Genomic DNA, 16864 nt, shown 5'->3' on the forward strand with positions numbered 1-16864 from the left:
AATTTTATAGATAGGGAATATATATCTATATGACATGTATTTTATAGATGAAGAATATATATATTACACGTATATTTTATAGATGAGAATATTAAAGTGCTTGTTTAGAAAAAAATAGTATATGGCAAGAGTATCTAAAAGAAACATCCTGGGGCAAATGGGTGGCTCAGTGGATTGATTCAGGCCTAGAGATGGGAGGTCTTAGATTCAGATCTGGCCTCAGACACTTCCTAGCTGTGTGACCCTGGGCAAGTCACTTGACCCCCATTGCCTAGCCCTTACCACTCTTCTGCCTTAGAGCTACTACATAGTATTGACTTTAAGATGGAAGGTAAGGGTTTAAAAAAAAATTAAAGAAACATCCTAGGGAAGAGGACTATGTTGTAGTAGAAAATGAAATGGATTTTCAATCAAGGTACCTAGTTTAGAATCCTAGCACTGCCACTTCCTTTCCTGAGTGACCTTAAATTATTTAGTGTCTCTGGGCCTTTGTTGCCTCATGTATCAAAATGAAGGGGTTTAGTCAGGTAATGTCAAGATGTAAATCCTATATCTGTAGGTATTGTCTACCAGTCAATCAGTCAACCAATAAGCATTTATTAAGCACCTACTTGGTCTAGAACAGCAAAACCAGAAACAATCTCTACTTTCAAGTTGTTTACAGTCCATGCAGGAAGAGACAATGTGTCCATGAGGTGATTTGAGGCAGGCTTAGGAATGGCATCATATGGAAAGGAACACTTGAGCTAAATTTTAAAGGAAAGTAAAGCAAATGTAGGTGGAATACATTCAGTTCACTGAAAAGGCACAAAGATAGGAAATGAGTGCTATGGAGAAATAGCAGTAAGAACAGCAGTTTGCCTGAACACAAACTTTGTGGAGAAGAATATTCTTTAAGGCTGGTCAGGTAAATTGGGATTAGGTTGTGAAAAGCTCTAAAAGCTTGCCATATATTTTGTCCTGGAGGCAACAGACAGTCACTGAAGCTAACTCAGCAGGGAAGACACAGGTTCAGCTCTACATTTAAGGAAAATTCCTTGGGCAGCAATGTGTAGGTAGACTAGAGTGGGAAAACACTTGAGGTAGGTAGGCTAATTTAGAGATATTTGTAATACTCTAGGCTCTGAACTAAGCTGGTGAGTTTATGAGTAGAGAGAAGACATAAAAATGTGAAAAATTTGGACATTTGGAGTTTGAAATATCTCTGGATCATCCAGTTTGCAATGTCCAATTGTCAATTGGTGATGCAGAATTGAAACTCTGGGGAGAGACTAGGGGTGGATATGTAAATCTATGAATCATCAGCATAGACAACATAGACCTTGCCTATTTTAATACTAACTGCCAACCAACTCATACTGTAAGGTAGATAAGCACTGGGAGTGGCACCATCTCCCACCCCAATACCATTAGTTCTGTTTCCAGCCCAGCACCCCTAAACCATAATCCCAGGAAGCCAGACTTGTGCGGATGTTAATTTTTGGCAACTGCTTCTGTGGGTGCTAGAGCCCCCTTCCTCCACAGCATCCAGAGCTACTGAAAACCCCACAAAATAAAGTTTTTGACATCAAAGTTCTTGGCACTGTTGAATTGGTTTATGATAAAAAATGGATGTGATTAGCAATAAGTTAATGAAAGAATATAAATTACCATCTACTTCACCACTGCCCCTTAGGGACCAGAGGACCTTTGTAGTTGAAACCTTCAATATATGTTGTTTTTCACATTAGAATATGAACTCCTTAAGAATAGAGATTTCCAGAGCAACCTCCCAGGTTGTTCCACTCATGTTGTCTTACTTGCCAAAAATGCAACATTACTAATAAATCTCTCTTTACTTTTAAGTTAAGTTTGGAGTCTTGCATTCTTTTTTTTTTTTAAACCCTTACCTTCTGTCTTGGAGCCAATACTGTGTATTGGCTCCAAGGCAGAAGAGTGGTAAGGGCTAGGCAATGGGGGTCAAGTGACTTGCCCAGGGTCACACAACTAGGAAGTGGCTGAGGCCAGATTTGAACCTAGGACCTCCCATCTCTAGGCCTAGCTCTCAATCCACTGAGCTACCCAGCTGCCCCCTGAGTCTTGCATTCTTGCAAAAGGTATTCTTCCTGAACCTCAGGGGTACATATTGCCACCCCATGACATCTGGTGCCCAACGTGTATGGCTACCCTAGATCATCCATGAGGACACAGCTTCTCAAATACAGAAATCCACAGCCTTGTTGGGTTTTCTAAGCAACTTGGCCCAATCTACAAGGTTCTGAGAGAATACAATAATCATATCCTTCACAAGCCCTCAAGAGAGGATAAAGAAGAATCCCTCCACCCAGCCTGAACAGGAAATTGGGTATACCAGAAAACATGGAGTGGATCAAACCAGCTAATACCTCAATGGGAGGAACCCTATCCAGTCATTCTATCCACCCCCTTCCTCCTTGTTATTTCAAATCTCTCTTGCTCTAGTCATGACTATCCTTTTCTTATACTTTCTGTCTTTTCCTGTTTTTTTAATCATGCATGTCCAGCCAGCTGGACAGATAATTCTCTGATTTGTAACCTTGTCTCTTCTCTAGTTGCTTGTAGGGTGAAAGCTCCCATTGGAGTCACTGAGATGACATTACAACCCTTCCCAATCTGAAGCCCTGGACATTGCCTATAGCCAATACCTCTCACTCTCCTGACAATAGACAGGAACAGCTCTACAACCATTCTCAGCTCTAAAGAAGCTACAGAATACTGAGACCATTGCCCCTTTTCCATTAGTTATTTGGAGAGGGGGGAGATGTCATGGGCATTGTACCCCCAGAAACTCAGACAAACTATTATCAGGGAAATTCCTTTGCTCCCTTACACCCTCTGACTCTCAACCCAAAACATCTGACCCTGAGAGGATTATCCTCCTTTGATTGTCCCATTGATCCAAATCATGAGAACCATCCCCATGCCTTCAGGGAAAACTCCTCCCCAACCTCTTCCCCAGAGTCAAGTCTTCATTGAATATAAAAACCCCACAATTGAGGCATTCGGAGAGCAACCTCCCAGGTTGCTCCACTCATGCTGTCTTGTTTGCCAAAAATGCAACATTAGTAATAAATCTCTTTTTACTTAAAAAAAAAATAGAGATTGCCTTGCTTTTCTATTTATATCCACAGTGCTTACAGAAAGCTTTGTACATAGTAAGTGCTTAATAAATGCATCTTTATTCTTTATGCAGATTATAATTAAAGCCAAAGGAAATGATTAGGTCATCAAGGGAGAAAGTGTAAAGAGAAAAGGGAGTTTTGGATAGAGTCTTGAAGGACAGAACCCAGTTAGTGTGCTTGATATAGATGACAGATTAAGAAAGGAGGCAGAGTAGTGGTTCATTAGGAGAATCACAAAAGAGTAGTGTCAGAAAAGTCCAGAGAAAAGTATACATGAGTGCATTATGAGCATGACTTTCAAGTGCTTTAACACATGGTGAGGGTTATTGTCCAGAGTATGTAGCTACAAGACAGCATATTCCATCAAGCCCTTAGATGTGATAATATATGGCATGGAGATTATTTGATGCCCTTGTACATGTGCTGAAGGTATGGGTAAAAATAAACTGAATGAATTCAGCTTTTTCTGTTATTATTTCCATATTTTTCATGTTGTCTTTGTATGAGAACTTGCTATGACCTGGAATATTAGAAATAGAAAGAGATGGAGAGAATGGATACAAATATTTCTTTAGTGAAAGTGTCTTTCAGTCAGGAGGTATATTTTAACTTATTCATTTGCTTCAATGTGTCAAAATGAAAGGGTTCAATCAGATGATTTAAAATCTACATCAATATTCTGTTTACCAGTCAGTCAACCAACAAGCATTTATTAAGCACCTATTTAGTCAATAACAAGAAAAATTAAAAGTCTCTACCCTCAAGATGCTTAGTAAAGGCATCATATGGAAAGCAGCACTTGAGCCAAGTTTTAAAGGAAACTAGGCATTTTTTTTACCCTTTCCATTTATAACTATTAACCCTTTCCAAAATCTGCCCACTCAAATGATGACATTTTGGGGATTTCAGGATGAAATCCAAGGCTTGATTCCTTTATGGTTCAACAGGTAGTTAGATGATGGGTAGATAGGTAGGTAGAATAATTAGGGAGACTGGGAGTTTGGTTTCAAATTCTCCTTCTACTACTTATCAGCTATGTGATAATGAATAAGGAATCTAACTTCTATGGACCCCACTGTCCTTGCTTTAAAATGAAGGGGAAGAAATCAAACTGAAGATCTGGATCCATCTAGATCACTGATGGCGAACCTTTTAGAGACTGAGTGTCCAAACCCTCACCTACTACACCTTACCCCAGACAGAGGAGGAAGGAAGCACTCCCATAGGGCTGCTGGGCAGAGGAGCTGGTCATGTGAGAAATGTTTTCAGGCACTTGTAGAGAGGGGAAGGGAGCAGCCTCCTCCAGCCTGCTCTGGCACACATGCCTTAGGTTCGCCAACACTGATCTAGATCCCATAAGTCTCTGAGTGGCATTGTGGTTTAATGGATTGTGTGTTAAGACGGAATCTAGAAGTCTTGAATTTCAAACCCATTTCTGATACTCAGCTTTGTGAACATAACTAAGTCACTTAACCCAAGTCTATTTCCTCATCTGTAAAATAGGGGTAATAACTTTAGTGTATATCTCATAGGATTGCTGTGAGACTCAAATGAAATAATCTAATATCTGTTGTAAAAACTCACAGCACTATAAAAATGCCAAGCTTTAAAAAAATGTCAATTACTATGAGCTCCAGAACGCCTGGAACACACTGAGAATTTTTAAGACATCCCTTTCATAAATAGCATGGTTTCATCAAGAACAGATCATGTCAGAGTAACCTCATTTCCTTTTTTGATAGGGTTACTGAACTGGTGGAAGATCAAGGGAATATTGTCTATATAGCATTCCTAGATATTAGCCTCATTTTTTGTAATAGCAAAGAAATGAAAACAAAGTAGATGCTCATGCATTGGGGAAAAGCTAACCAAACCATGGTACATGATGGTAATTCAATATTACTATGCTGTAAGCAGCAAAAAAGATGAGAGAAGCATAGGAAGACATATAAATTGATGTTCATAATATAAGTTCATATAAGACATAAGAACTGATGATGATTAGAAGCAGAATTAGGAAAACAATATATAAAGTGACTACAGCTTGTAACAAAACAAAAGCAGAACTGAAGGCTGTGTAATAGAAATGACCAACCTTGTATTCAAAGATGAGACATAAGAATGTACCATTTGCTGTTCTTTGCATAAGTGGGGGATCACACAAGAAGAACATTATATAGACTATCAGATTTTTGCCAAGATGTTGGTTAGTTTTGCTGTACTAATTTGCCCCCACAATAGTATTCTTAGATATTCTCATAACTATATCATATCATAATAGCTCTTTAGGAAGGAGAGAAGGGAGCCATGTCTTGGAAAATATAGGTGATATAAAAACAAAGTTATCAATAAAAATTTATTTGAAAAAAAAAAGAATAAATATGATGAAAATATGAGAAGAAAAACTGATGAAGAGTAAAGGAAGTAGACAATATACACAATTACGATTTTTAAAAAAAGACTTTACTTTTTTAGAATCAGTTCTAAAACTGAAGAGTTGTAAGAGCTTGGCAAACAGAGTTAAGTGACTTGCCCAGGATCACAGAGCCAGGAAGTATCTGAGACTAGATTTGAACCCAGACCCCTGATTTCAGGCCTAGTCCTCTATCCACTGTGCTACCTAGAAGGCCCCATGAGTACAATTTAAAGGGAAAAATAAAAGGAACAACAGAAAAAAAAAAAGCAACTAAGACAAAATGCTGTGAAATTACAATGCTGGAGTCTAGCCCCAATGAATGAATGAAAAAGTATTTATTATTTGCCAACTATTGCCAGCAGCAGAATCTGAACCTGGATTTTCACTCTCACCAATTATTCTACTTCACCTGCTTGTTGAACATAAAGGAATAGAATAAGCCTTGAATTTCATCCTGAAACATTATAATTCGAGTCAGATTTTGGAAAAGGTACTTTTGTTTATTACTTAGCCTAAGGGCTGGGCTAAATACTGAGGATAAAAAGAGAAAAATCAACACTATCTCTGCTGTCAAGGAGCTCACACTCTTCTTGGGGAATATAACATTTTGGGAGGTATTTATTCAATCATTCATTCGCTCTTTCATTTATTTATTTATTCATGGTTACAAGATTCATGTTCTTTCCCTCCCCTCCGCCCACCCCCTCCCATAGCTGATGCACAACTCCATTGGGTTCTACATGTGTCATTGATCAAAACCTATTTCCATATTACTGATATTTGCACTAGGGTAATCATTTAGGGTCTACATCCTCAATTATATCCCCATAGACCCATGTGATCAAACAGTTGTTTTTCTTCTGCATTTCTGTTCCTACAGTTCTTTCTCTGAATGTGGTTATTGTTCTTTCTCATAAGTCCCTCAGAATTGTCCTGAATCATTGCATTGCTGCTAATAGAGAAGTCCATTACATTTGATTGTACCACAGTGTATCGGTCTCTGGGTACAATGTTCTCCTGGTTCTGCTCCTCTCACTCTGCATCAATTCCTGGAGGTCGTTCCAGTTCCCATGGAATTCCTCCAGTTCATTATTCCTTTGAGCACAATACTAGGGAATATAACATTCATTCATTCATTCATTTATTGAAAATTTTATTTAGTCAATTTAGAACATTATTCCTTGGTTACAAGAATCATATTCTTTCCTTCCCTCCCTCCCCCCACCCTTTCTGTAGCTAAGGCGCAATTCCACTGGGTTTTACATGTGTCTTTGATCAGAACCTATTTCCATGCACTAGGATGATCTAGTAGTAGTCTCTTGGTAACCGAGGATGACGATTGTCTTTATGCGTTTTCATCTATGAGTGTGCACAAAGACACTTGTGCGTGAAGGAGATTTAAGTGGAAAAGTCGATGCACAGAGACAGTCCCACTCTCTCGGCGTTGGAAGCCTGGGTCCAATGGTACAAAAAGTCATTACACCTGGAGATTTCCTCAGCTGCATTGGATGGCCATGTTGTCCTTTGTGCTCCAACACACCCTAAGCACTCCACAGTGCTTTGCTGCGTTTCTTCCGTCTGTTCAGCCGAAGCAGTCTTCACATGCTGGGTGAGCAAGGCCCTGGTTCACCTATGATCCGATGGCTACTCTCACAAGGTTTAGCTGGCCTGTCGAAGCCATTGCCCGGGATGTGGCCACTGCCGCATGCTAGCAGCTACTGGGAGCCACAAGTGACAGCTGGGTGTCAGGTGGGAGTCAGAGGCTGGAGAGCTGCCCTAGAAGGGCACGACAAGCCCTCCGTACCAAAGATATTACTCCTCCCTGAGCACCCCATACACCCCATTTAGAGTCAAATCACCAATCATATCCCCATCCATCCATGTAATCAAGCAGTTGGTTTTCTTCTGTGTTTCTGCTCCCACAGTTCTTCCTCTAAATGTGAATAGTGTTCTTTCCCATAAGTCTCTCAGAATTGTCCTGAATCGTTGCATTGCTGCTAGTAGAGAGGTCCATGACATTCGATTGTACCACAGTGTATCAGTCTCTGTGTACAATGTTCTCCTGGGTTCTGCTCCTTTTGTTCTGCATCATTTCCCAGAGGTTGTTCCAGTCCCCATGGGATTCTTCCACTTTATTATTCCTTTTAGCACAATAGTATTCCATCACCAACATATACCACAGTTTGTTCAGCCATTCCCCAATTGAAGGGCATCACCTCATTTTCCAATGTTTGGCCACCACAAAGAGTACAACTATGAATATTCTTGTACAAGTCTTTTTCCTTATTATCTCTTTGGGGTACAAACCCAGCAGTGCTATGGCTGTATCAAAGGGCAAACAGTCTTTTATCGCCCTTTGGGCATAGATCCAAATTGACCTTCAGAATGGTTGGATCAATTCACAATTCCACCAGCAGTGCATTAATGTCCCAACTTTGCCACATCCCCTCCAGCGGAAATATAACATTTAAAAGAAATTTCAATCCTAATTCTTAGCAAGCAGTTCATTACATCTATAGGTTTGAGGAAGGCTCTGGAGGACTAGGAGGGTATAACCTGGTGATCATATTTCTCACCAGAAGAAATAGGACTGGCAAACCTTCACTTAAGCTGGCTGGGTGGGATGGGATCTGGATGGTCTGAGTCAAAGTATAGGGCAAAAAAAAAAAAGCAAAGAGGGGAAAGTGGAGAAATCACCAACCTCCCACCTTCTTACCTTACAAAAACAGAAGTGGGGATCATGGGAGTGGAAACCTGTATATCTTTGACCTGGTGTGTTGTCTAGTTTTAAAAAAATTTTTTTAAAATTATTCTCCAGGAGGAAGGCAGTGGGTTGAAACAGGAATGTAAGTAATGCAGAAACAAGATAGTTATAAAAAAAACATTTTGAAGTGTATGAACATTCAACAAATATGATTCTATTAAATACTTTTAAAATGTTAGTATGGACAATTGCTTTAGAAAATGATTTTTGAAATATGAAGTTGGAAAAGGTCACAAAAGTTTTAGAATTTCACTACTGACATGATGGGGAGAGACTGGCTTTGTTTTCTTTAATATATATCTTGTTTCCAAAGGAAGTTTAAACTATCAGAAATTCCCCTTCCAGCAAAACTTATCAGGATTATGCCTAGTATTCAACATGAAAAACAAGCACCATTCTAATAATGACTATTTCACAGAATATCTGCTAAATACATAATTCCTAATCATCTCCTGAATCACACAGATAAACACGTAGAAGGTGCAGCACAATGGCTTATCTGGGTATTGTTAGTTTCATCTCATACTTTTCAAACATTCTAGGTATGGCAACTCCCTATCTTTGGGTTCTCAAATGCCAACGGAAAATCCTCCTCCTTCCAGGAAGCACTCACTCTGCATAGTAGCTTGGTAGTGGGGAGAGGAAAGGTTGATTAAATACAGCCCTTGCCCTCAAGGAATTTGCAATCTAATAGGGGTTTAACTTTCAGACTTCACTGAAGCTGTGTGAGCAATGAAGTGTTTGGAATGGGATCTGGGTGGTCTGGGTCAGAGGACCGGACTGAGAAGGCAAGTGGAAAAGTGGAGAAAGCAACTCCTCCCCTTAAAAAAACAAAGCAAAACAAGATTAGTGAGGATTATAGATGTGGATACCAATACATATCTAGTATTTACTTGGTGTGTTAAAGGCACGTGGTGTTTTGAAGGAAAGACTCAAATAGGAGCTGGGGGTGGGGAACTGAGGGAAAGATTTATGTGAGGGGTGGCACTGGGAGAAATTCTTTACAACCAGCATCTTTTTAAGGTGTACCAGACGTTTTATAAAATATTCTCGCTTGATCCTCAACATCCCCCCTCCCCTCCGTGGATTCTGGAAGTATCCTAATTGTGGATGAGGAATCTGATGCTGAGAATTAATTCAAAATTGATTTATTAGGGTCACACAACTACTAAATGCTTAAGGCTGAATTTGAACTCAGGACTTCCAAACTTTCAGCTCCATCTATAGGAACGCTATAGAAATGATCCCAATTGTCGTCATCTCCGCTTCCCCGGTGGCATTCTTCCCGACTCCGCTTACAAGGTCGGGGCGCCCAGACAGGCGCTTTGGCCATTCGCGGCTGATCTTGCCACTTTCTCAGATGCAGCTTATAAGGCTCAACACGTGCGCCGGTAAAAATGGAAGAAGTCCCACTCCCCCTTCCAGGATACGGGGAGACCAGCAACATGGCGCCGAAATAGCCTCTTCCCCGCCTCTACCTCAGGGAGAGACGTCAGGGACGACCGTTGCGTCTCCGCCTCACGTTCGGGGTACGCAAACACGTACGCACGGGCCGGGAGGGGAGAAACCGAACGGCCGCGGGAGCGCGCCTTGGGGGAGGGAGAAGAAGACCGCCTTTGGGGGAGCGCGCGTCGCGGGGAGGAAGGAGGGGAGGCGCGGCGGCGGCGGCAGCAGCGGCAGCGGGAGCGCGCGCGGCTCCGGGAGGCGGTGGCGGCGGCAGCGGCGGCGAGGGCGGCGCTCGCTCGCTCCCTCGCTCGGTGGCTGGTCTCGGGCTCCGAGGAGGCGGAGGTGGAGGAGGAGGAGGAGGCGGCGGCGGTGGCTCTCAACTGGGGGTTGGTTGGGAGGGCGGGTGGGGGGTGGTGGGAGATTTGCTCCTCTCTGGGCTTGATCGGCGGGCCCGCCCCCTTTCCCCCCACCCACCCTGCCCGGGTGTTTGGAGTTTGTGGCCCGGAGGCTCGGACCCGGGCATCCACGGCGAACCCGTAACCTTGAGGAGGAAGAGGAGGAGGAAGAAGGCCGGGGCCAGGGCCGAGGTGGGGGGCGGACTCGGACGGGCTGTAGAGGATCCTTTTCCCCCGGTTGCTGGCAGGAGATGTCGAACCCCGGGACTCGGAGAAACGGCTCCAGCATCAAGATCCGGCTGACAGGTACTGGGCAGTGTGGGGTGGCAGGAAGCCGGGGGGCGAGGCGCCCGCGGCTGGAGGGTGGTGGGGCGTCACTGACCGGACTCCCCAGGCCTTTGCGGGTCAAACACTCCCCTGCCCTGGGGTCTGGTTACTGGTGCCCATCCCCGACTCCCCTGCATCCCCCTCCTCATATCCCTGCGCCCCGTGGTAGCCCGCGCCGTGGCTCCTCTTTTTTTCTCTCCACCCCTCCCCCAGCCTCGGTTCTGGCAGCTGCACAAGTCCCGGCTCCTCGATTCACTCTCGTTTCTTCAATGAAATTTCCATGTTTCCCCCGTCAGTTTCGTAGTGATCCCCATAGGGGTGAATGGGGGAAGCCCTGGGGTGCGCATGCGCTATTGCGGGGAGGGGGCGGGGTGGTGCTGGCAGTGGGGTGGAAGGGGAAGGGGGGGCGGTGTGGACAGTGTCTGCTGCTGGAAACTGTCTCTCTGGCAGGCTCCAGACATCCTGTGTCCAGTGTCCAGTCCCAGCATCCTTCTTCCCCCCCCCCCCCCACCTCTACTGCTATCACCCCCTCTCCTTTCTATCCCCTTTCCCCCCGCACTCCCCACTCCACACACTGCAGGCCCTGGGATTTGCGTGTTGAGATCTGTGCTTAACACGGAATCATTACTCTGCAAATATATTTCTGCCAGGGGACTTTCCAAGCTAGAAAATTTCCAGCCAAAAGTTCTGCCCGATCCCTGTCAGGAGTTTCCCCTCTTGATTTTTCTTCTTCTCAATGACACTCACAAAAAAAGCCTTGGAAGCTATATTTGTCAAGTCTCGTCAAAGAAGTTTTTAAAAAGAGAGAGAGAGAATTGAGCCCTAAGGACAAGCACATAGAATGGTTAGGGCATTTACAAGAATTTGTAGAAACATCTGTAGGTAATTTTTTTGAACCATATGTTCAGTTTGAAAATGCACTGTTGCCTGTTGTAGGATCTGTTTCCTGTTTAAAGAAAAGGACTTGTGAGTTCTGTTTACAAAGCTGACAGAATAATGAATTATTAATGATTCAGGCCCAGACTGGGGTTTTGTAAGGCAACAGGTGTATCCTCTAGGATCTTTGTTCTTGGAGGAGCCATTATGCTGTACTATTGCTTGGATGTAAAGCACTTCTCACTGTTTTTAAGTTGAGTTGTTTTTTATGGGTGCATAAAATGTCATGTTTTTGACATTATAATACTTGTAAAGTTTAATTACAAGACAACCTTAATTTGTTTCCCAGTTATAATGCAATCTATTATAGACGGCAAAGTAGTTACTCTTTTACTGTTAACTGCATGCGTTTTGTTAGAAGTGCAGTATGGTTAGAATGTTTTATTTCTGCAATACATAAATATTTTACTTAATTTGCATTACTGGAGGATGCTTTTATGAATTATACTTGATGATCTTTAACCTATACTTTCCCTTCAGAAATCAAAGAGAAATAGGTTAGGCTTTCTCTCTACTCCTATCTCCAGCCCTTTATACTGGACTGTTGGGGATTTTAAATGTAATAGCTGCAGAAATACTTTTAAGAGCTTATGGATGGTATTTGATATTAAAGGATTAAATGATCAGTATTCTTTCCAAAGTGCTTTTCTCCTCCCCCACTCCTAGCCTAAATTGTTGGATACAGATTTGAGTCAATCTGTGAATGTAATTTTTCTTGAAATGGGAATTGAGAGCTTAGTAATAGTTGTGTAACAGACATGATGTCTGTTGAACATTAACTGGTGTGAAAAGGTTGGAACTAAAGTTTGAAAATAAAATTGGTTTTAGTCTATTTTTAAAGTTGGGAAGTTTCAAGCTTTTTCACTTCTCCCTTATATATCTTTTAATACAGTAAATGTTTTTGACAAAGGTTGCTGAGTTACTAAATATGGCATTTAAAAATAAGGATTTTAAAGAGGTGTTTTGGTTATTAAAGAACATGCAGGATCATTGACTATAGAGTATGAAGACATTAGATTTGAAAAAGATTTAGGACTTTTGACTGCAGAATTTTGTGGTATGGTAGAAAGTGTTTTCAACTAGAAGCAAAGGAGGTCTAAGTTCTAGTCCCAGACTTTCCATTGAGAAAGGGTAGGCACCTTTGTGATCTTTGGGCCACATTTTCTTCATCTGTAAAATGAGGAAGTTGGACTAGCCTGTGATTCTTAACTTTTTGTGTGTGCCATTGGCCTCTTTTAGCAGACTGGTAAAACCTATGAGATCCCTTTTCAGAATGATATTTTTAAATGTATAATATTACAAAGGGAAAATTATATTAAAATAGTTATCAAAATATATATTTTTAAGTTCATAGACTTCCATGTTAAGAACCCACAGACTAGACAAGGTGCGTTTTTTAACCCTAATAGTCATTTCCTATTCTAAATGACTGAGGCATATGCTGTTTGGGTTATTAAATTCCATGCTCTCTAGCTAAGTTTTAATAGATAAAAACTACACTAGGACTTTTGGGATGCCCAATGACTAGAAAATTTTGGCTTAAAGTAAGATATCTTGAATTTAATGTATGGTAAACAATTTAAAACGGTAGTCATTTTTGCCATGTTGATGAATTTCTGTTTTGCTTTTTTGAAAATGATTATGCAAATCCATTTTATGTTGAAGTTGCCTTCAAAGAATATTTTATAAATGTGTCCTGAATATCAGTAGACATTTTAATTCTTTATATTTAGATAAAGATTTGAAATAAGTGGTGCCATAATTATGTTAGTTTGAAAGAGTTTACAGGGGTTTCAGCAATTCAATGAATATGTTGGATGGAAAATACTTGAATAATTATATATTTTAAAATATTTTCCAGATATTTTTTCTCAATTAAATTGTGTGATACTTGAAAGCAGCATTGGTTTTTGCCCTTTTTTTTGTATGCCCAATTCTTAGCACTGTGCCGGACACATAGTAGTCACTTAATAAATGCTTGTTGACTTGCTTTCCACAAAAAGTAGGCAAATATGTTTCAGAAACAATTTTATTTTAAATTTAAACAGGTTTTGTGAAGCCTTTGTTCATATGCGGCATATAAATGAACACCAGACACTTTTATTTTGCCCATTTTAGGAAAGAGTGGGATTTTTGTGAGCTCTTAGTGCTAAGAAATCCAGTCCTTTTCATGAAAGGATAGATTTTTCCTATTGTTAATTCAGTCAGAATCTTTGATCCATTAGGTCTTTTGTTGTCTTTTTGATGTTCTGATTGTAAGCTTTCTTTATTAGGTGTATCTAGGGGTGAATAGGAAATTAGTGTAAAAGAAGGTGGATAACATTCTGATATATTTTGACTATATAATATGTGGAATTATTTTATAAATTTCCTCATATTTGAAGTTAAGTAGTTTTAGTTGTTGATTTCCTGTTATTGTGGCTTTTTGCTATATGTTTGTAGTTGGTTTGATAAAAGTTTTCTTGATCAGTAGCACATAACAGTGATTAACTTTTTGGGTGTCTGCTTAGTAATGTTTATTCACAATGGAAGTACTGAATATAAGAGGTCCATGACTACTGCTTCGCTTCTGTGGTAGCAAGCTTAGTTTACTAAATGATTAAATGTTTTTCCAACCTGTTTCTCACTGTGAAATGGCAGGGGTGGGAAAAAAGAAAATAAAATTGACCACATTGTTCTTACTTACGAACATACAAATTATAAAATTCAAGTTGATCTCTGTTTCTACTTCATCTGCCTAGCATTCAAATTGATATTCCTGAAATACACTCTTACTCAGAAATCTCCAGAGAGTGGGGCTAGGACAAAATAAGATAAAATATCAATTCTACACAGTATGATTCTTACCAACCTCATATCCTTTATATATGTACTCAGTTCTAGTAAAACTGGCCCACTGCTAACTTGTTCCGTGCTATGTAAAGCATCTCATCCCCTCCTATCCCTTGCCTGCCTTGGCATGGACAGACAGCCACAGTTCAGCCTCTCCCCATCTCTGCTTCTTGGAGGATTTCCTTCAAAGGATAGCTCAAGTGCCACCTCTTAGCAAAAGCAAAAGTTGGTTGACTCCTGGTCTCACTCTGACTTTTTAGTGCTTTCTCCTTGCTTCGATTTTATATTTATGTCCTGGAGGGAAGGAGGTTCTTGTTTGAGCTCCCTTGGAGAATAAAAGCTGCTTGAGGGCAATTGTAATCCCCTTCTATGTTGTCTTTGTGTATCTCCGGTGCCTAACACACAATGCCTTTTGCTCTTAGTTGGCCTTTAAATGTTTATTGAATTGAAATAGTGTAGTTTGATATTGGGAGTGCAGTAGCCCCCATCCCTCCCTCCCACTCTTCCCCATGGTCACATAGCCAGGAAGTGTCTGAATTGAGATTTGAAACCAGGACCTCCTGTCTCTGGAACTGGCTCTCTGTCACTAAGCCTCCTCTTATTTGTTTTCTTAAAGTAGCTAAGCCTTCTTTTTCCCTATTGAATTCTCACTGGAATAATAATGGAATTATTTTCTCAAGTGTTTTTAAATGGTTTTACTTCTTACTGATTTTTAAAAATTCAATTCCCTTAATGAAAGCTACCATTCTATGTATTAACTTTGATTTATGTCCATAAAACTTTTTTCTTCGTCTTTCTATTTATATCTCAAATATCACAACTCCTATTCTGAAGCATTTACTTTTTTTCCCCCCTATCCCGAGTCGTCCCCCCCCCCCCCCTGCAAATTTTCTTATCTGAATACTTTCTCTTTCCTAGTTACATCTTTTGAAACAACCCGGTTGAGAAAAAATACTGGGTTAGGTGGTGGGTGATAAATGAGTCTTATTTATTTGTGAAAGTAACATTTCCTTTTGCAGGGGAAAAAAAAAGTGTGTCCCATAATATTTCAACTTAGCTTATGGTACTTGGATTGGCTATATTAACCCTTTTCCATGTTGTTTGACTACTTGATTGAAGATTATTTGTTAAAATTGAAGTGGCTGGGTATCTCATTTATTTGTGGGTAAAGAAGGAAAGTTTTTCTTTAATCTGAAAAAAGTCAAATTTCGAACCCTTTGTGATACTATTTTTATCTATTCAGATTTCTGCATAAGAAAAAACTTAAAAGAGAATTTCAGGGTTTTCTAGTTGGATGCAACATGTATAGCCCTGAAACTAGATTAGTTTGAGAAAAATAATTCTTTTTAAATGAAAAATGGATGAGTAAATGAATCATTTTTCAACAGTGAGTTTAAAAGCTCCTTTGCTGTTTTCTGGTGAGTGAATTTTTTTTTCAAACAAAAGCTTCCAATTTAAATAGATTTATTATCCTGAATTCTGTGGCCACTTTAGGCAGAAATAGAAGGATATTCACTTAAAAGTACAGAAATACCTTGTGTTGGCAGAACAAGATTTTAAAATAGATGAAACATTCCTGCACAGGCAGGAATTTCTTACTGTGTCTGCACATGCAGTGTATGTAACACCATTGAAGTGTTTAGACTAAGTGGAATGTTAGTTCCATATTTGTGGATGAGGCAGCCCCTTTTATTGTTTCAGAATAAGGCTAAAATAATGTACAGCCAGTGAGTCTATGGTGATGCACATCACTCCATCAATTCCAGCTGCGTTCACCTCCATCACAGTTGAAAGGAATTCTAATTGGCTGAGGAATGTCTGTAACATCATGGATCACTGAGCATGAACCTTTTATGATGGATGCTGTGTGATGCACTTCAGATGTTTTAAGCTCATGAACCTGAATCTTGCAGTTTGCTTTCAAGAAAATTGGGAAATAATATGTGAACCTGAATATTCAGAGTTGTAAACTTTTTTCTTGTGTTTTTATGTTATGGTGGTGATTTAAGCTCTATACCAGAAGTTAAGAAGTCTGCATGCGAAATAAGGGAGATATTCTAGCAAATTATGCTCTTTTATGCCTCATTTTTTCATATTAATGGCAATTATATTTCTTAATCATAAGGATTCCTAAGGAAAATGATTAGAAACTATTTAAAAACTTTTATTTGTTTTAATCAGCCAAGATCTGCCTTCTTACCTCTTCTTCCATAATTAAAAATGCAAGAAAAACAAAACCCATTATAGAAACACAGGTCAAGTAAAACACCAGCCGAAGCAAATTTCCACATTGGGCATGTCCAAAATTTTTTTGCCTCGTTCTGTATTCTTATTCTTTTATCTCTCAAGAAGTGGTATGGTATGTTTCATCATTAGTCTTTTGGAATTAGTCCTGATCATTATGCTGATAAGAGTTTAGCACAATAGTGTTCCATCACATTTGTATACCATAGTTTTTTCATCCATATTCCCATTTATGGGCACTCCCTCAGATTCCCCATCCTTTGCCACATCAAAAGGAGTTATAAATATTTTTGTACATTCTTAGAATTTAGCTTGTTTAATTCCTTAATCTACCCATCCTCTAATTCCCTCTCTCCGTCTTCCC

General features: G+C 40.2%; 1 protein-coding gene across 2 annotated transcripts in view; it reads left to right on the forward strand.

The window, feature by feature from the left end:
* Window positions 1–9997: 9997 nt before the first annotated feature.
* SMURF1 (SMAD specific E3 ubiquitin protein ligase 1) overlaps window positions 9998–16864 on the forward strand; it is a 113011-nt gene continuing 106144 nt past the window's right edge. Inside the window, exon 1 of one of the 2 annotated variants that reach the window (XM_007498439.2) lies at window positions 9998–10467. In XM_007498439.2, the coding sequence (XP_007498501.2) occupies window positions 10413–10467 (55 nt within the window). In that variant the 5' untranslated portion in view covers window positions 9998–10412. The remainder of the gene's footprint in view (window positions 10468–16864) is intronic. The other variant, XM_007498440.2, reaches the window with a different exon arrangement.

This window comes from Monodelphis domestica, chromosome 7 (genome assembly GCF_027887165.1).
Source record: "Monodelphis domestica isolate mMonDom1 chromosome 7, mMonDom1.pri, whole genome shotgun sequence".
Lineage (NCBI taxonomy): Eukaryota > Metazoa > Chordata > Mammalia > Didelphimorphia > Didelphidae > Monodelphis > Monodelphis domestica.